Genomic DNA, 20,520 nt, shown 5'->3' on the forward strand with positions numbered 1-20,520 from the left:
GTTTTCTTTATTTCAATGATTTATCGTCTTTACATCACACACGTGTTTGTGTTCAATCAGATCAGAGCTGAAACTAACAAGCAGAGACTGGTCATGTTGTATCCCAGCAGAGGGATACTGGTCCCAGTGAGCGAGAGGAACGAGGGGTCAACAGAGGCCCGGCTCCTCGTGTTTAAGAAACTCAAACGGGCTACGGAAGCCTGTAGGGGACTATATTGAAATGTGTATTAAAATGAAAATGGAGAAGCTGTTTGACTCTTAAATAATTAAAATTGTAAAATTAAAATGTGATATAAACAATTTAACCTGATTTTTCCATTTATGCATCAATATTTAAGTCACAATTAAAATTAAAATGTAATTTTCTAACAATTTTTAAATAAAAACAGATCTTGATATTTGATTTTCAAAGACTGAACCAGTCTGTTACATTTATATTTACATATAAATAAACAATTGGATTTTTGCATTTTCATCTTAAATTTTACTCATTAATAACATACTGTACATCTGTGGAAAATGATAATGCTTTATGGAATTAGATTTTAATTTAGTCCCCTTTAGGCTTCCATACATTAAGGGACAAAACAGGCAACAAGGCTGCAACGATTAATCGATCGACATGAAATGAGTCGACGTCTGTTTTTTACAATCTGGTTCATCGTTGGTCGTCCGGCTCGTTAAAGCTTCAGTCAGAGTGAGACGTCTTCTCTCTGGAGGATCAATCAACGTCTTCGACTGTCGTTCACATCAGATCGATCAATAGATTTACACCAGGAAACATAAAGATCAATTCAGTGTGTCAGATTCATATTTTATAAACGTTTCATATCTTCTGCTGCTGAAAATAGAACGATCTGATCGGTATCGACAGATGATCAATCAGGACTGCTACTGATCTACATCTGTATCAGGACTGCTACTGATCTACATCTGTATCAGGACTGCTACTGATCTACATCTGTATCAGGACTGTTACTGATCTACATCTGTATCAGGACTGTTACTGATCTACATCTGTATCAGGACTGTTACTGATCTACATCTGTATCAGGACTGTTACTGATCTACATCTGTATCAGGACTGTTAATGATCTACATCAGTATCAGGACTGTTACTGATCTACATCTGTATCAGGACTGGTACTGATCTACATCAGTATCAGGACTGCTAATGATCTACATCAGTATCAGGACTGTTACTGATCTACATCAGTATCAGGACTGTTAATGATCTACATCAGTATCAGGACTGTTACTGATCTACATCAGTATCAGGACTGTTACTGATCTACATCAGTATCAGGACTGTTAATGATCTACATCAGTATCAGGACTGTTACTGATCTACATCAGTATCAGGACTGTTACTGATCTACATCAGTATCAGGACTGTTACTGATCTACATCTGTATCAGGACTTCTAATGATCTACATCTGTATCAGGACTGCTACTGATCTACATCTGTATCAGGACTGCTACTGATCTACATCAGTATCAGGACTGTTACTGATCTACATCAGTATCAGGACTTCTAATGATCTACATCAGTATCAGGACTGGTTCAGGTGATAGTAAACAATAATATGATGCTAAAATTAATAAATAGCTTAATTCTGATATTTATCAATAATCTATTTGCATCAGATTGGAATAAAAAATACATTTAAAAACAGTTTAAACTTGTTTATATTGATTATTAGTTTCAACTGTGTGAAACTAATAATCAACGGTCGTATCAAGTCTCTGGTCGGCTGTTAATCAGCTCGTTAAACACACGTCGTAGAGAAACATTAAGATACATATAAAATACTTTGAATAATAATTTGTGTCTGATACAGTTTTCCCGCAAAAAAAGTTCAGTTATCTTGTTAAAACCCTTAAAGGTGCAACACGTAGGATCCAGCGGTTCATACTCCGAACCAGCTGGGGGCAGCACATCACATCACTACGCTACGTTAGCGCCGAATCAGTAGCGCGTTATCAGAGCTCTGTTAGCTACGGCTTTGACTAAGTGTGCTAGCAACTATCAGTTCAGTGCTAACGTTGAGCTAAACCCGAAGAGGAAGTAGCTACTTCTTCTTCCTCTCATGTTGGACTGAGGGCAGACTGGACGCTACAGTGACTCACTGTCGCCTCTGGAGGTACGACGTGGTGTTACGAGACAGGACGGGCCCGGCGCTAGCTGGTTAGCATGCTAACCTCAGCAGCAGTTAAACACAAAACACAGACGTCTCGGTGTTTGTGCTCTGGAGGCTTTAAGTTTCCACGTCACACTTGTGTAAGTTGTGTATTGAACCAGAAGTAGCTTCCAAGCTAGTTGTGATGTCACACATCCTGCTCGTAGGCCCCGCCCCTTAAAAAATCTGATTTTCAGTGAACTCAGAAACTTGATGAACGTCAAAACAAACTGCAGAGAGAAGCTCCAACATGCAGCTGAAGGAACAAGAAGAAAGACATGTAGTAACTCTGTGTGTCTGCAGCTCAGCGGGTTGTAAAACGTTAATTTGTGACGTGAACGCCGCGTTTAATTGTTTATTTTACGATCGTCGTGACAAAAGATAAAATATTTGCCGCCGTGAAAACTTTCCAAAGTTGTGAAATCCTGTCTGAGTATTAAAGCTGCTTCTGTTAAATCTTTAAATGCATTAATCTGTGGCTCCAACTCGACTTCCTGGATCGTATTTCATCGTCTCACCGTTACCTCAGACGACACGCCGCCGCCGCCGCCGCCGCCTTAACGCCGGACTGATTCGGTCTAAACGCGGCCTCAGAGTCCGTCTGTGTGAACGTAACCGTGTGTTTCTCTCCCTCCTCTCCAGGTGGGTTGCCGGGGGCAACAGCTGACTGATGATGCCCTTGTGAGAGTGGGCGGGGCTACCTGGCCCTGAGGTGTAAGGAGGAGGAGGAGTCTCCAACCCCTCGGCCCCTCCCCTTTCCCCCCCCCGCGACAGACCCGACGGACGGACGGTCAGACGGGCGTGGCTCTCCCCTCCCTCCTCTTCCTCCCCCTCCACTCCCCGTCTCCTCCCCGCCCCCCTCCCCCGTCTCCCCCCTCGGCCCCGCCCCCTGCCACCATGCTGTGGTCACGCTGCTGGTGGAGAGCCTGAGGAAGCAGACTCTGGAAGGCGACCCTGCTCAGCCGGGGGACTTCTACCTGGTGAGTCAGGTGGTTTGACTCTGACGGCCATTTTTAAAGGTTTTTTTTCAGGTTATTGATTAAATGATTCAGCAGAATAATCATTAATCAAAACATTTGTTAGTTGAAGTCATCAAATACCAGTAAAATAAAAGTTTTAATCTGAAAAAAACGTAACTTTTTAATGTTTTATTCTGAGCGGTGTGCCGAGCAGTGACCTCTGACCTCTGACCTCTGACCTCTGACCTCTGACCTCTGTTAGCTCGGTGTTATTTCTTCTGATCCAGAGACAGAAATGAGGAGTTTGTCACCGTCATGGCGTCATGGCAACCGATGCAGCTTCAGCTCTCCAGTGTTTTAGATGAAATACATGATGATGATGATGATGATGATGATGATGATGATGTTGTTAGACGGTTTGGACATTTTGGACGTCTTCGTCTTCTTGTCTTTCAGTCCCTGCTGGACCCGAAAACCCTCGCAGAGTGCTGGCCCCCAGATGGCTTGATGCCTGGTGAGTCACTTCCCTGACGTCCTTTTTAGCTCCTACATTTCCCAGAATGCCCCTCGGCGGGTGTCTTGAACATTAACATATTATTATTACTTCCTGCACCTGCAGCTGTTTTTGTTGTAACTGTCTGGCTGGTAACCCTGATGACATCACTATGACGTCATCAGTGGGACGAACCATTAGGAGGAAACTGATGTTCCTTTAAATGCAGCAAACAGGCGTCACATGACCTGTCAGCTGACTCTGTGTGTGTGTGTGTGTGTGTCCTCAGAGAGCAGCTACTGGCAGCTCTGCCCTCCCTCCAAGTCCGGCCTGCAGGGGGGGTTGCTGAGCTCTAGTTTCCCCCCCGGCCCCGTGCCCCTGGTGCCCCCAGATGCTCACCTGCAGGAGGGGGGCGACCCCCTGGACGGCCCCCCCTCCCAGCCGCAGCAGCAGCACCGGCCCCTGGCGCCCAGCACCTCAGCGTCCGAGCTGTCCCTCCCCGGAGCGGCGGCGGCGGCGGCGGCCCCTCCCGGTCCCGGTCCCCCTCCCCCTCCTCCCCCGCCCCCCAAACGCCACTGCCGCTCGCTGTCGGTGCCCGAGGACCTGTCGCGCTGCCGCTACACCTGGCGGCCCAGCGCCTCGCGGGTCTGGACTCCCGTCAGTCGCCAGCAGTGCCACGGAGGAGCGGGGGGAGGGGTCACGGGTGGGGGGGCGGGTCCAGGAGGAGGAGGGGGTATAGGGGCGGGTGCGGCGGGGGGAGGAGCCTGTCCCCTCCGCGCTCCCAGCTCCTCTCTGAACTCGTCGCTGCACTCCTCGTCCAGCCCCACCTTCTTCAGCCTGGCGCTGTCTCCGGACTCGCCGCTGCCCTGGAGCTTCCCCTGGGACCCCAGCGAGGCGGCGGCGGGGGGAGGAGCCTGCTGCTGCTTCTTCCCCTCGCCGTCCTCCTGCTCCTCCTCGCCCTCCCCGCTCCACCCGCCTCCCCCTCCTCAGAGGCGTTTCTCCCTCTCGCCCGTGCTCATCAGAGACTCGGCGGCCTCCACCTCCTTCCTGCCTCCGCCTCCCGTGCCGAGCCAAGCGGCGCCGCCTCCCCCGGGCTGCTCCGCCGCCGCTGCCGCCGCTGCCGCCGCTGCCGCCGGAGCGACGGCGGGGGGGGGGCCCGGTGCCCGCTTCGCCCTCCTCGGCCTGCAGCACGCCGTCGTCCCTGCGCCGCAGCCTGCCGCCGCAGCTGCCGCGCTGCCACTCGCAGCCCTGCGACCTGCTGCTGCTCAAACCGGGACTGAAGAGACGCCGCGACCCCGACCGGCCCTGCGCCCGCCCCGTCCTCGACTTCACCAAGATGACTCAGGTACAGTCAATAAACCCTTCAGTTCATCAGCTGATTGTTTTATCTGAGATGTTTGATGGTTTCCTGTCGTCCCCCCGCAGACCCGCAGCATCGACCCGCAGTGTTTGGAGCGCGGTGGCGGCGGCAGGCTGGCGTGCGGCGGTGACGTCTGCATGGGCATGGAGTCCTTCATGAGCGACTTCCGAGGCTCCTGCTCGCCGGCCGAGTGCCTGGGCAGGACCAGCATCGGGCCGCTGAGCGAGAGCGACGAGGAGTGCCGCGAGGACGACGGCGACGACGAGGAGGAGGACGAGGACGGGGAGGAGGACGCGGACGAGCGCGAGGCGGCGCAGCAGCAGGCGGCGGTGTTTGAGCGGGATTGTACAGAACTCGACTTGAACTTGATAGAAGAAAACTGACGTATTTGTAAACTGAAGGCTGTTCTTTGTTTCAGGTTTTTAGTTGCGTTTTTTTATTTGGAATCGATCTGAAGCCCGCCCCCCTACTTCCTGGACGACACCGTCTCAACACTCCGGGCCCTGCGCGCCTCCTTGCCACCAATCAGCAAGGCTCTCAGGAACAACACCTTCTCTCATTGGATGAGCTGGGGTAAACCGAAGCTGATTGACAACGACAGTGATGATGTGACTACCGCCGACGGACTCGGCGCCTGTGACGAGAGGAAACCTCCGCGCTCTGAATCCGGTCTCTCTCTCTTGTTCCGAGACCGGATTCAGACTGTCCCCGGGTGTCCCCTCGCCGTCCCCCGCTTACCGGCGTCCAGGCGTCTTCCAACACACAACAGCCGCCGAGTCTCTTGTTAACACGCTTCAGTCTGACGAGGAGCTCGCCGCACAGCAGCAGCAGCAGCAGCAGCGTTTCCACCTGACGCATCGTCACGCCAACAGAACGACGCACGCCGACACGCCTGAGCAGATATCACACACACACACACACACACACACACACACACACACACACACACACACACACACACTTTAGAAAAAGCAAACGAGACCAGAAAATACCAGATTATGTCATCGTAGATCGTTACAGTTTGTGTTTCTTCTCTTTATTTGATCAGTTTTAATAAAACAGACGATGAATCAGTTCAGCTGCTCTTCTTCTTCTTCTTCATCTCATTTAAACGATCAACAGAAAAATAATCAATAATGAAAATATTTAGTGGCAACAAACCCAGTAAATATACATCAGTTTATCCCGCTTGTTTTTCATAGACTGATGATGAAGAGGCCGGTGGTCTTCCTCACTCTTCGTCTGGTGTGGTCGAGGTAGTTACAGGTGGAGCCACTAGAGGACGCCGCTCAAACACAAACTAGTTTCTGCAGAAGAGCTGAAAATATCCAACAGAAACATCAGTCTGATATTGATTAGATTGATTAGATATTATTATTATTATTATTATTATTATTATTATTATTATTATTATTATTATCTGGGGTTAACTGGCTCTGTACTGTACTACGAAGCAGTTATGTGGTTCACTTCTTACCCGGTTACATCGCCATGGTAACTGCTCCATCAACTACTGACCAATCAATAGCATCATCCAATCAGAGGAGATCCTGTTCAGTACGTGGACCAGCAGCTGCAGCGTCGCCTCGTGTTCAGATCGGGTTTAAACCCGGGTTGACTTAACCGCCACCGGCGCCGCCGCCGCCTAGCGTGACGGCGTCCGTCGGGCTGCGTGAAGCCAGATGTTGACGTCGCTTCGTCGTTCAGGCTGCTGGTTCTGGTTTTCCTGTAAACACACACGTCAATAATTCAGTCTCCTGATTTGATGAGCGATAGTTTCTGTCTGACGTCTTTAAATATAAATAAATAAAAATATGTTGACATGGAAGCTTTGATGTGATATTTATCATATTTTATCAGGATTAAACTTTATTTACAACAATAAAGATACATAAACACACACACACACACACACACACACATGTTTCTAGATGAACCTGCGTGTCGGTGTCATGTGACCTGGGCGTGGCGATGTGTTCAGGTGTGCTGTGGAGCTGCGGCGGCGGCGGCGGCGTCCTGTCAGGCGACACTGAGGGCAGGTAGCTACTGATGCTGTTGTTCACCTGAGTGTTCACACATTCCTGTCACTGAAAAACACACCACACACACACACTCCTGCTCATCCACCTGTGTGTGTGTGTGTGTGTGTGTATGTATGTGTGTATCTTCACACCACCTGGTGGTCATGTGACTTGTGTCCAGTCTGAATCTAGATTCGTCCGCACACACAGTTTGTTTTTTTGTTTTTTTGTTTTTTTTTTTGAACACCTGAGTTTCAGTCCCCATAGTAACGTCTCACCTTGATGACATCATCACTTCAATATAAAAAAAACATGTTTAATTCAATAAAATCCAGTCAAACTGCTGATCGGAGACGTGAACGAGCCGCAGGACACCATGTGATCGCTGAGTTAAATCCATTTGTTTGATCATGTGACCTCCAGTTACTCTGAACGGGCCGTTTCCCAGCAGCCTCTCTGTTTCTGTCGGAGGGATTGTGGTCATCTCACATCCAGAGTTTAAACACCAGCGACGTCCTGATTTATATTTATATCTACGAGACGCAGCTGCTCAGTGCAGCTCGAGCTACAATAAAGAACTTAATATAAATAATATGATTGATGATCAGCTGAAGCAACTAAAGTTAACTCCTTATTCTTCACGAGCTGATCCAAATCAATGTAAATGATTGATTTGGTATAAATGATGTGAGACGATCCTCCAGAGAGAAGATGTCTCAGCTTCTTCTTCTTCTCTTTCCCGTCTTTTAGTCGAGTACAGACACACAAACCGAGTCGGTGACGGCTGATACGAGCCGCCGACCGACACGTTTATGGTTTTAACCTGCTGAGAGTGAAACTCAGAGCGGTGAAACACGAGAAGCTGCTAGCTGAAGCTTCTCTACTCTGATCTGCAACATTAAACGCAGAGAAGATCCTCATCTGATCAGGTTTATTTTAGCTGATATCAGTGTTTAGGATCATTATTTCAGTGGGTTTTACTGTGATTTAACTTTTTAAGAATATAATTTTCTCACTAAATGTTCATGAAAACGCTTACAAACCTGAGAAAAAACATGCAGAACATGTTAAAGTTTTCTTCAGTATGACAGTAATCAGTGATAGCTGTAACAGCTGATTTAATTTATTCCACCAAAACTGAAACTTAATTGACGTCACGATTAAAGACGATAACCACAAAACCTCTCGGAGGTTAACAGAGAGGATCATGGGACGCGGCCCGATGATGTGGACCCAGTTCTGATAAAAATAAAAGTTTTAGATTCAGTTAATTTCTATGAAAATCAACCTGCAGTGACATGAAACGAATCCATCACAGTCCACGTTTAAGAGGCTTTATTGTATTTTGTTCATGTTATTGTTGTGGTGACACGTTAGGACAGACGTCTGACTCAAACCTTAAAGACAATCAACAAGCAAACAGGAATATTGTAAAAAAAAAAAGATCATATTTTAAAAGGGTAATGTGTATTTGGTCATTTCAGTTCAGCAGACAACTGAATTACTGCACAACAACATGTTTGACCCGAAGTTAAAGGCGTCTGAATGTCGACTGTGATGGATTTCAGTTCAAATCATTTAGTAAAAAGATGAAGGTTGTTTTTGTGCTCAGCTGTTGTTTAATCTGCGAGGCCACGATGCAAAAATCTCAGTTTGTGTGATTTTTTTTTTTGTTGTTTTTTCAGATTTCATTCGTCACATTGTTGGGAAAAAATATTTTAGCTCGTCTGAACTGGAAAAAAAAAAACCCTCCATCCCGCTGGTGATTCTGATTTAGCACTCTCAGAGGAAAACTGTAATCCAACACTTTGGAAAATTTACTTGTTTTCTTTCTTTCTGAGACACTCAGATGGATTCAGTCTTATGTCTCTGTTAAGCTGGAGTTGTGGTTAGCCTAGCTTAGCATAAAGACTGGGCTCAAACAAAATGTTGTGAAGTGTTTCAAACCTTCTTGCTACCATTTGTGCTCTCACAGATATCACAGTTTGTGACCTTAAGTACCAATGGGGCACAATTTTTGGTAACGCCAATCATAATAAAGTATGTTATAAAATATGATAAAATAATTTGTTGCTGCAGTTTAGCTGAAATTCCTACTTGGGTCACAGAATCGACACCGAGTTTACAGCTCTCAACTTCAAGTTAAAAAAGGACAAAACTTTTCATTGTAAAGTTAAACCCTGCCAAACATCTGCTGGTTCCAGCTTCTCAAATGTCCAGATTTGCTGCTGTTAATTAGTGAACTTTGGAGGTTTTAGTTGGTGTATTTTTAACGTTTGGGCGGCGCTTGGTTAGCTGTTTCCCCCGGTTCCAGTCTTAATGCTAATCCAGGCTAACCACATCCATCCTGACTCTAATTCTGTACTTGACACACAGACATGAGATTCATATTCATGCAGACATCTCACTCTCAGAAAGTGAATAAGACTACAGTATTTACCAAAATGTAAGGTTAAAGGCGTCTGGGAGCTAACTTGTTAGCTTCTTGTGCTGTCAGTGAGAAATGCTAACTTGGTGTTTTCACAGTCACCGAAGAAAAAAATATACACAAAGGCAGTTCAAACAAATTTACAAAATAATTGAAAATGAATAATCACAATTAAAAAATCAATAGTAACAGAAACAATGTCCCTGTAAGACACACATACACATGACGTCCCCGTAACACATGTAACATCAACACACACACACACACACACAATGTCCCTGTAAGACACACATACACATGACGTCCCCGTAACACATGTAACATCAACACACACACACACACACACAATGTCCCTGTAAGACACACATACACATGACGTCCCCGTAACACATGTAACATCAACACACACACACACACACAATGTCCCTGTAAGACATGTAACATCAACACACACACACACACACACAATGTCCCTGTAAGACACACATACACATGACGTCCCCGTAACACATGTAACATCAACACACACACACACACACACACACAATGTCCCTGTAAGACACACATAAACATGACGTCCCCATAACACATGTAACATCAACACACACACACACACACACACAATGTCCCTGTAAGACATACATACACATGACGTCCCTGTAACACATGTAACATCAACACACACACACACACAATGTCCCTGTAAGACATACACACACACACACACACACACACATAATGTCCCTGTAAGACATATACACTTACACACAGTGTCCCTATAACACACACACGCAGGATGACCCTGTAAAAACACACACACATAAAGTCCCTGTAAGACACATATACACACACACACACACACACATAAAGTCCCTGTAAGACACACACACACACACACACACATAAAGTCCCTGTAAGACACACATACACACACACGCACACACATAAAGTCCCTGTAAGACACACATACACACACACACACACACACACACACACATAAAGTCCCTGTAAGACACACATACACATACACACACACACACACACACATAAAGTCCCTGTAAGACACACATACACACACACACACACACACATAAAGTCCCTGTAAGACACACATACACACACACACGACGTCCCTGTGACACGTCTCCCTCTGGTTCGTTGGTTTGTTTCAGTTGATCGGTCCATAACGCCCAGCATAAGCCTTAACTGAACATATTCTATTATTCTGTAAATCAAAACGTTAAAAAGAAAAAAAAGGAAAAGACAAAACTAACGGAGAAGAAAAGGAACTGTGTACTGTAGCTGTTAAATCTTTAGTCCTTCTGTTCGTTATTTTCTGCTGTTTTTTCTTAATATTTCTAATCTGATGTCTGAGTGCGGCGAGGTGTCGGCGATGAACGCGTTGCGTTTGGGGGAAAAAAAAAATAAATAAAAGAAGCTTCAGGACGGAGGCGGAGCAGTCGTGTACAAAGTTAGCGGAGAGACTCGGACATCTCTTGTCTTTTAGAAATGTTTTTTATTGTATGTGTTTTAAAAAAAAAAAAAACAATGACAACATGGCAATTTGAAAACCAGTTTGTGAATAAATTAAGTTTATTGAGAATTATTTTACAAAGAAAGGGGAAAACTGGTGTCCTGTGTTTATTGTCATTATTATTATTATTATTATTCATGTTTTCTGACGAAGGTTTTCATATCATGGGTCTGCGTGAAAACTCTTTTCTGATTGGCCGGCAGGTGTTAAATCAGTTTATTGCACACGTATTTCAAGTTCAAGTAACCATGGCAACGTTAAAGAGCACAGCTGTCAACGCTTATGGAGTTTTGAAGAATGAGACGCAGCAGAGGAAGAAGAAGAAGAAGAGATGAAGAAGAACAGCACAAGGAAGTGACACCTGAAGAGCTTAAAAATGAGGAAGAGGAGGATGAGATTAATACAAACAAGGCGACAGAATGAACAAACAACAAACTGCTGTTGTGTTTAATGACGAAGTAGAAAAAACACGGTAGCAGGAAGTGTTAGCTAAAGCTGCTGCTTTTACACTGGAGCGTAAAACAGCACAACCGCTAACGATAGCGACACCGAAGCAAAAAAAAAGATACAGTCTTTTAAAAATGTATCTATTTGTTCATTTATGTTGGGATTGGCCTTCCCTTTGGGTGCCCAACCTTTCCAGTATAATAGTATTTACTGTCTCCTGTCAGTTCGGTCGTGGTGATGTCACCGCGGGGATGAAATGATTAGTTGATTAATCCGTTGACGGAAAAATAATTGGCAACAATTATTTATTTTAAGGTCAATTATCACATAAAAACTGCGATGCTTTAAATGTGATGATTTTCTGCTTTTCTGTTTTATTTGATCATAAACTGAATCTGTTTGCAGACGATGTGTTGATCTCCAGGAAGATGTGGTGGATGTTCAATATTCTGACATTTTACAGCCTTAATTAATAATTTAATCAAACAGATTCATCTATAATGAGAATAATCATTAGTTCCAGTCCTGTTTCATCAAACACAACTTAATTTATAGTTTGATATCAATAAAACCAATTCAGATCTTAAAACTGGATTTTGACAGAAGGCTGAAACGTTCGGACCTGCTGTTGATATTTAATCCAGTCTGATGATCACAGCACTGTTTGAAGGATTTCCCTGGATCTACATGTGGTAATGTTAAACTGGTTGAACAAATAAGAACCAGGAACAACTGGTCGACTAGCAACCGTCTCCAGTTATAAACGTGTCAACATGTACAGAGCCGTCTGAGTATTTCTCATGTGGTGAATTGGTGACATTCATTCTTCATGTTGTGCCGACAGACTCTGCCGGACGGAAAATGTCGACTATTTTAAATCGGTGAGCTGAGCAGCAGTCAGATCCTCAGCTGCTCCACACTTCAGCCGCAGAGAGGAAACTGTCACTGAGAGGATCATCACACGGTTTAATATTCAGATCCTGAGAAGCTTTAAATGATCAGATCACACAAATTACAACAGTCAATTCCATCCTTTCAGCGCTTATTAGTTATATAAAATTATATATCTTTTGTGCACAATGTATTAACTCATGTGAGAGTAAGATAATTTATTGTTTGCTCAGTTGTGTCCACAAGATAATTAACAAAATAGAAACATTTTTGAACTCCTTTTACTGTTTCTGCTGCAAATTTTTACAAAAGATTTTTTTAAAGTTAGCAAGAGAAAAGAGTCTCAGGGTCGAAGTGTGAGACAGACTCTGCTGTAATATGAAACTACAGGCTGTTATCATGGTTACCACGGTAACCACAGTGTCGCCAAGTAAACCAGGACTGAAATCTTAAAGATTATAACTTTTCACTTGCTCCAAACGAAGGGCGGCGCAGTGCGGCTAACGTTAGCTTAACTCTGATCCCGCGCAGTGAGATGTTCCAGTCCTGAATGTGGCTTTTTCTAACATAACTTGTAATCCCACAAAATAATGGAGTTAGCTAATGATGCTAACTCTTAGCCTAAGACAAAACACAAGTCTGCTACTGTAGGTAGTAAGCTAGTTAGCCGGGCATGCTAACATGAGTAACTAAGAACAGACAAACTAACTCAGCTTAATTAATTTCTTTAGTATTTTTGGTTTTGGAAAAGTTATTTTGAAAAAGACACGAATCTCTAAACTCTTTATATCCTGGTATCTTTCATATCACTCACACACATATTTTAACATGAAGCTTTGATTGGACGACTGTAATCAGCTGATGATCAAGTTTTAAGTTCAAAACAGTTTATATCCATGATCGAATGTAGTTCGAGGACTTATTTTGATGCATAATTAGTATCTCACAGTTATAAAAATATTTCTTATAATTTGCACAACATAAACATGACAGTATTTCAAAATGATGAGAAAACATGTTGTAATTATGAGACTTATCTCATAATAATGAGATCAGTCATAAATATGTTAATCTATTGTTGTCAGGGACATTAATACACGTTGCTCTAAATAATAAAATGGAAACGTTATTGAAATAGTTTATAAACATGCAGAACAATAATAAACAGAATCATAAAGGTCATCAGGCGACATTGTTGGTAAGCAGTCATTAAAACATGAGACTGTTTGTTATATTTTTGACATGAAGTCATAGTTATTAGAAAAAACTAAACACGGTTAGTCGTCTCATGCGTCACGTGACGGACAGGAAACCACAGAGTGAGACCAAAATAAAGAAAAGTTGAAACATCACATGAAACAGTTATAAGTTTATTATAAACAGTTAAAAATCAAAGTGCATCAGATTACAACAACGCCACACTGAGACAACGAAGGTGTTTGAATAGATGAGATGTTTCACTCTGTGTCTGCAGTTCAGTTTTTCTCAGCGGGGCAGCTCTCTGAGGAGGAGGAGCCGCTCCTCTCCGGCCCCCCGCAGGTCGGGGAGGAGGAGGAGGTGGAGGTGGAGGTGGTGGAGGATGTGATGGCCGGGGCCGAGGTGACGCTGATGGGGACGACTCTCTCCTTCCCGTCGCCGGCCGCTTTCTCCCTCGGCGCCTGGATCTGCAGCCGGCCGCCCACCAGCGAGCAGGAGACGGCGTCGGGCTGGACGCCGTCCGGCAGGTCGAACTCCTGCCTGAACTCCTGACACCTGTAGGAGTAGGAGCCCTTCCCGTCGTCCTGCTTCTTCTCCGTCCTGCCACTCACCCTCAGCTTCCTGCCCACCTGTTTGACTGACAGCTCCTCCGGGGAAAACTCTTTAGTGTCCAGGCTGAGGGCGAAGCTGCTGCTGTTCTGGCCCAGATCCTCGAAGGCGATGGGCTTGAAGACCCCCGTAGAGGAGGAGGTCTGGTCGATCTCCTCGAAGATCTTCTGGTGCAGCCTCTCCATGTACTCCATGCTCTGCCTCATCTCCTGCATGTGGCGGATCATCTCCTGCTCGATGTGGTAGAAGAGCGGCCGGGTCTCGGGCCACAGGCTGCGGACGGGCCAGTGCAGGTCCATGAAAGGCCTCATGGTGACGGGGGACGGCTGGAAGACGCTGGGACACAACATCCTGCTTCTGCTGCTGTTGCTGCTGCTGCTGCTGCTGCTGCTGGTGGTGGTGGTGGTGGTGGTGGTGCTGGTGGTCTGGTTTCAGATCAGTCTGGAGTCTATCTGTCTGTCTGTCTGATGTTCGGCCTCCCTGCTGTTTATATACACACACACACCCGCCGGAAAGTTCCAGCAGCATTCCTGCAAGTGTGTGTGTGTGTGTGTGTGTGTGTGTGTCAGCGTCTAAATGCAGCCCGGCTGGTATTCCTGCGGCCTGCTGTCACATGCCAACACATCTCAGCTTTGTTCTATTTCTGCTGCAGGACTCTGTCATGGTCTTTATAAAGCAGGTTAACCAACACAGACACACTCTCATGTTTCCATCACATCAGAACACATTTCATTCATTCACAATCATTTCCTTGAAGACTCATCCTCACCTTCATCTTCACCTTAAACCAAGTCTTCGCCCTAACGTTGAATCATTTACATCATGAGGACTCGATTTTCATCCCCAAACGGGAGACGAGTTCACTTTACAAGAAATAAACGTCATGAATTGTCAAGTTTTTCGTCTTTCTTTTGATCTTCATCTCAAACCCTTTAAACAGTTTATTAAGAGGATCATCATCTTCGAGCTTGGAGCCCCTCAGTGTTCAATATTAAATATATGAAATATTTAATGTTTCATGTTAACATCTTTATTGGAGTTTGTCTCATGATTTCATTATAATTTGGTTTTTCATTTTCAGTCTTCTGAAGACACTTTTATTTCTTCATAATAACATTTTTATAACAGTGTTGTCACCAAATGTCCTGTTAAAAAATCACTTAAAACTCTTATAATTAAAGAATGATGCAATAACGCTTCATAATAATGAGGGTTTTTAAAATCCTCTCATTGTTTCATTGGTTCATTTATATATTTTACATGATTTATTCAGTGATTATTAAATAAAGTCTTATTTTTAACATCCAACACAACGTTTTAAACAATTATTTCATTCTACAAATTATGCACATGACATCTATAACAGAGTTAAGGTCAGAAAAAGATCATGATTATAGAAAAAATATCATAATAATAATAATAATAGGTCTTAAAAAGCAGACATTAACTGTGTGGGAACTAAGTAAAGAGTTAAATCCTCTCCAGACATGGAGGACAATGTTTTAAAAAGTAATTTACTTTTACATGACATTAAAAGCCTCTTTGAGCTTCTTTTCTCTCTTAATATTCACTTTTTTTTTTATTGTTTTACAGTTAAACTGTGAGGAAAAAGTGGAAACTTTGCTCAGTAACCTGCAGTTTGTTTGTTGTGTGTTTTATTTAATTAGAATATTCAAGTTTTTAACATTATATATGATATTATATAAAATGCCACAGGAGGGAGACAGAAGAACATAAAACAAGTGAAAAACTAAAGTAGCAACATGAACTAAACTGAGATTTACAGTTTAAGTGCGTTGAGCTGCTGGTAAATGATGTCAGCGGTGTATCAGCCTCCAGTTTTAGTGTTTTGGCAGATTACAGCTGGTCCGTTTCTGAAAATCGACTCACCGCCATCATTTCTATTTCTTGCCTCCGTTTTTTTCCAGTGAGGCAACACGGCTGCTTCTCCCGCCCTTCCGCTCCCAGCCAATCATATCTGTCCTGGATCCATTTCCAGCCAATCAAATGTCAGCTGTCAGGCTCAGAACGGAGTGACGTGTTGAGTTGTTTGTCCGCGTGGGCAGATGGAATATTTTCAGTTAGCTTGGTTGCTATAAATACAACCAGACGCTCTTCATGTGTTATCATTGGGGGATTAGCTCAAATGGTAGAGCGCTCGCTTAGCATGCGAGAGGTAGCGGGATCGATGCCCGCATCCTCCAGATCAATCTTTTTCTGAAACGACGCAGGTTCTCTTCCGGAAAATAACAGTTTGATCGTTTATTGAAACATGTAAAGACAACTGTCACCACCGCGATGGCAGTTTAGAAAAAAGCCCCTCAGTGACTGTGTATGTTTGGACTGAAACCGACATGTTGAGGTGAGTTTATTTGAGGAGGCGTTGCGAGAGACGGTGTAAAATAGTTTCATTTGCTAATAGATTTACAGGAGAAGTGTCACTGAATATTAACAATCATTCAAAACGTTTCCTCGTTGTGTTGATTAAAATATATATATATATATATATATGTAGGTATGTATCTCTAAATATATTTGCTGTGGCTCATTTAGATAAAGGTCATTTTAGGAGACAGTTGTATGTTGTTAAAAAAAAAACTTTACAGATAAATACAGAAAAGTTTAACCTACAACAACATCTGGTACAAATTCACGTTTTACAGAAAATGTAGAAGAAGAATACAGTTATTATAAAGGCCCAGATTATATAGAAACATCAAAATGACACGTTTATATTCGTTAACTGTCTTTTCTTCACGCTTTAAGCAAAAGTTGATAATATAGTTTTTAACCAAACCACACACACACACACACACACACACACACACACACACACACACACACACACACACACACACACACATATATATTAACCAGCAGGTGGCGCTGCGGAGGCTTCAGTTTCTAAAGAACAAGTTCACTGTTCTGATTACTTTTAGTCTCTCATTATATAAACATAATATATAATGTGACGAGCTACAGCTGATTCATCTAAAATAATCAATACTTAATCAATACTGAACAAATATTTATGTTTTGATGATTGATTATTTAATCATGTTTATCAGGTTAAACAACCGGTAAATAAAACTGGTCTGTTGCTAATTTACACTCAACACTTTCACACTTCCTGTTGCTCCAGAACACGTGCAGCTAAAATACTTCCTGGAGGTGTTTGTCATGTTGTTGATCTTTGACACATTCAGACAGAGAAGTGACCTGGATGCTTTCAGGGTTTCCTGCAGTAACAGTCTGATCAACATCAAACTCTGCTGTTGAATCATCAGAACAAAAGATGAACAACTGAGTTAGAAAATATCTCGTTCTTTGATAAAAGAAAAGAAAGAAGAAGAAGAAGAAGTTGAAAAAGCCTGTGGACATAAAAACTGAGAGAGAGAAGTCAACTACGACTCCCAAGCTGCATTTCAGTCACAAACATCCAATCACAGAGCTTCAGCAAAAAGGAAAAAGCGCGTTATCTTATCAAAACTCCTCGTGCAGTCAACAAAATCACATTTATGTGTCTAAAAGGAAAAGTATATTTAACCGGTAATACTTCTGTATTTTTTTTTAACTTAAGTAAAAAGTTCAAATGCAGGACTTTTACTGATGTGTGTGATGCTGAATACTTCTGTAAATCCTGCAGTTTTTCTCTGAACTGACTGTTGACCTTTTTTTTTTAAAACGAATATTATTTTGGGAACATGACGGTGAAACAGTATGTTAGTAAACTGTACGGCTCATTCTCTAATTTCCTGTTTTATATCATTATAAACTGAATGATGTCACGTGAAGACGTCTGGAACCTGCTGAGTCTGTTTCACCGTCTTCTGATGTTTTACAGACAAAATAATGAACAAATTCATCAATAATGATAATAAATGTCAGTTAGTTGTAACATTAATCAGTGAAAACACTCATGTATGGTGGTGGAAAGTAACTGAGTACGTTTAACTACTCTAGTAATGAAAATCTGAGGTACTTGAGTACTTCCGTGTTATGCTGCTTAATAATTTTACTGCAGCAGGAGTTAAAACACTTCATCAGTTTATGAACTATCATCATATATAAATACTTGAGTAAAGTACTTGGGGTGTTTTGCAGGTCGTGGTTTGTGCAGCAGGACGGGACTCGCTCCCAGCAGCCTGACAGGAAAACACCAAATAAGGTCAGAGGAAGTGATGACGGCGCTGGAAGATCTCCACGTGACGTAGAGCAGAAAAAAAAACTGACCAGAGCCGTGACGTGTGTCCGTTGTTTCCGGCTATGGCGGCTGGCTGTGCTCCCGGTCCGCCGCGGACAGACCGCAGTCACCGGACCGGGCTCAGGTCCGGACTCTGCCGGATCGTTCACGCTCCAAAAACCCGCCGCACAAAGAGCGCGGAGAGCGGCGGAGCGTGCTCATGCAACCCGGCCTGCACGCGCACCGCACGGACCAAATATGGGCTTCCTGCCTTCCATATTTGGGGATCTACGTCACGACAGGAGTCTTTATAAAGCCGGGAATCCTCCGCGAGGAGACCTGACAGAGCTCAAGTTCAAGTTCCCGTCAGCAACACGTGAAAACACCAAAAAGCAACCGGAAACAAACATTTGATGTGATTGACTCTCCTGCTGACTCAGCAGACACAAACACCCCAAAACAATATTTAAACATCTTCATCCTCACCGGGACTGTCCTGGAATCTGCTACCTGTTTATTCCGCGGGGAATCCCGGACCTGAGACCCTCCAGCATTGGCTTCCTCCGAGCATCACCGCCCCCAGCAGCAGCAGCAGCTCCAGCCCGGCCACAGCGCCTCTCCGCCGGGCTCACAGACCGGCTCGACCCCGGCGCAGCAGCAGCAGCAGCAGCAGCAGCCCGGTGCTCCGGAGCTCCAGGAGCGGTCGAGCTCCTCACCCGCCGCCGCTTCTCTTTCTTCCTCCTCCAGAGAGATGGCAGCGACCAAAGCGGAGCTGCTTCTCTCCGCCCTGCAGATCTCCGACCCTCTGGCCGGCTTCCCGCCGCCTCTCTCCCCGCTGGACGGTCACCCGAAGCTGGAGGAGCTGCAGATGCTGCTCCAGACCGCCGCGGCGGGAGGATCGTTCCTGCCCGCGTCGGCAGCGGAGGGAGCCGGCCTGCTGAGCGGAGAGTCCGGGGAGTACGGAGGTGAGGGGGTGAGGGCTGTTACAAGATGTTTAGAGGAGAGCTGAGCCCACCAGAGAACAGAGTCCTTTAACCTCAAATCCACCTTAAACGTTTCATGTGCAGGTAGAGTGAAATATGCATGAAATAAGTTTAATGAGTAAAATAACACTTAAAATGATTAAGAGAAAAGTCCTGACTGTTGACTGTTGCTTCTTCTGCTCCTGAAGTCACGACTGAGGGTTTAATGAGGTGAATTTATAACTGAAGCAGAGATTTGTGTGTTTGCACAGTTTGAAAAGATGAAGTTTGTTTTCACAGAAACATAATTAAACATAATTAAACATAATTAAACATGAATAATAATTAAACACTGACAGTAGCAAAAAACTGTTTGATTTCTAGAAAACTGAGAACAAAACAGTTCAGAGACAAAAGTTTTGCAGGTTGAAGATGAGAATAAATCAGATAAGAAGTTAAAAACAGTCTGACAGTCAGCTGACTCCCTGCAGCCAATCAGATCAAAGTAACGTCACTCTCAGGTAATCCTCTGTGAGTTTTCTAACCTGCTGTTCTTCTTCTGTGTTTCTGTGTCAGACTGTCTGTCGGAGCTGGTGGACCTGCAGAGCCTCCCCCCGCTCACCCCCCGCCTCACCCCCCTGGCCTACAGCGGCCGCTTCACCTTCGAGCCGTCGGCGTCCGGCGGCGGCGGCGGCGGCGGCCTGTGGCCGGAGTCGCTCCTCAGCCTGCTCACGGGATTGGTCAGCGTGACGACTCCTCCCCCCAACACCTGCAGCCTGTCTTCCTCTGCATCGTCAGTGACGTCATCAGTGACATCATCGGCGTCACTGTCCCAGCCGAGCTTCAGCTGCGTCTCCGCTGATGTCAGCTCGGTCTTCTCTGCGACGCCGACGTTCACCTCGGCCTCCGGCTGTGACCTCCTCCTCCCCCCCGCCGACGCCCAGCCACAGGGCCCGCCCCCCGCCTACCCGAGCTCCGCCTCCAGGCTCGGCCTCCAGGTGCCGATGCTCCCGGACTACCTCCCGCCGCCGCCGCAGGATGGCGAGCTCGGCCTGAACCAGGATCAGAAACCAGTGCTGCTGCAGAGCTTGAACCCTCCGCCGCAGCCTCCGCTCACGCCGCTGTCCACCATCAAAGCCTTCTCCTCGCAGATCCAGACGCAGCCTCAGAGCTCCGCCTCCGGCCCCGCCTACCAGCTCAGCAAGCCCGCCCGAGGCAGGAAGCTCCCCGCCGGTCGGCAGTGCAAGACGCCGCC

The 20,520-nt window shown here is 45.0% G+C and overlaps 3 protein-coding genes and 1 non-coding gene across 4 annotated transcripts in view; 3 read left to right on the plus strand and 1 right to left on the minus strand.

Annotated features, from left to right (window-relative positions):
- Positions 1–3,045: 3,045 nt before the first annotated feature.
- On the plus strand, positions 3,046–5,932 carry fam53c (family with sequence similarity 53 member C). Its single transcript, XM_042430571.1, is given in 5 exon segments — positions 3,046–3,161; positions 3,597–3,654; positions 3,923–4,749; positions 4,751–4,978; positions 5,059–5,932. Coding segments are annotated over 4 exon segments (1,380 nt in total). The 5' UTR covers positions 3,046–3,161; positions 3,597–3,647; the 3' UTR covers positions 5,377–5,932.
- A 7,736-nt stretch (positions 5,933–13,668) lies between these two features.
- On the minus strand, positions 13,669–14,542 carry LOC121909827 (heat shock protein beta-11-like). Its single transcript, XM_042430573.1, has one exon. The coding sequence runs from the start codon at positions 14,468–14,470 to the stop codon at positions 13,790–13,792; it is 681 nt and encodes a 226-aa protein (XP_042286507.1). The 5' UTR covers positions 14,471–14,542; the 3' UTR covers positions 13,669–13,789.
- A 1,709-nt stretch (positions 14,543–16,251) lies between these two features.
- trnaa-agc lies at positions 16,252–16,324 on the plus strand. Its single transcript has one exon. It is a non-coding gene; the product is annotated as a tRNA-Ala (tRNA).
- A 2,647-nt stretch (positions 16,325–18,971) lies between these two features.
- Positions 18,972–20,520, plus strand: part of LOC121909825 (early growth response protein 1-like) — a 2,265-nt gene continuing 716 nt past the window's right edge. Inside the window, exons 1-2 of the mRNA XM_042430570.1 lie at positions 18,972–19,268; positions 19,842–20,520. The exon at positions 19,842–20,520 is cut by the window's right edge and continues 716 nt beyond it. Coding sequence (XP_042286504.1) covers positions 19,055–19,268; positions 19,842–20,520 — 893 coding nt within the window. The 5' untranslated portion in view covers positions 18,972–19,054. The remainder of the gene's footprint in view (positions 19,269–19,841) is intronic.

This window comes from Thunnus maccoyii, chromosome 13 (genome assembly GCF_910596095.1).
Source record: "Thunnus maccoyii chromosome 13, fThuMac1.1, whole genome shotgun sequence".
In the NCBI taxonomy this organism is placed as follows: Eukaryota; Metazoa; Chordata; class Actinopteri; order Scombriformes; family Scombridae; genus Thunnus; species Thunnus maccoyii.

Excerpts from the sequence above, each read along its gene's own strand:
- LOC121909827 (XM_042430573.1), bottom strand. The coding sequence starts at position 14,470 with ATGTTGTGTCCCAGCGTCTTCCAGCCGTCCCCCGTCACCATGAGGCCT.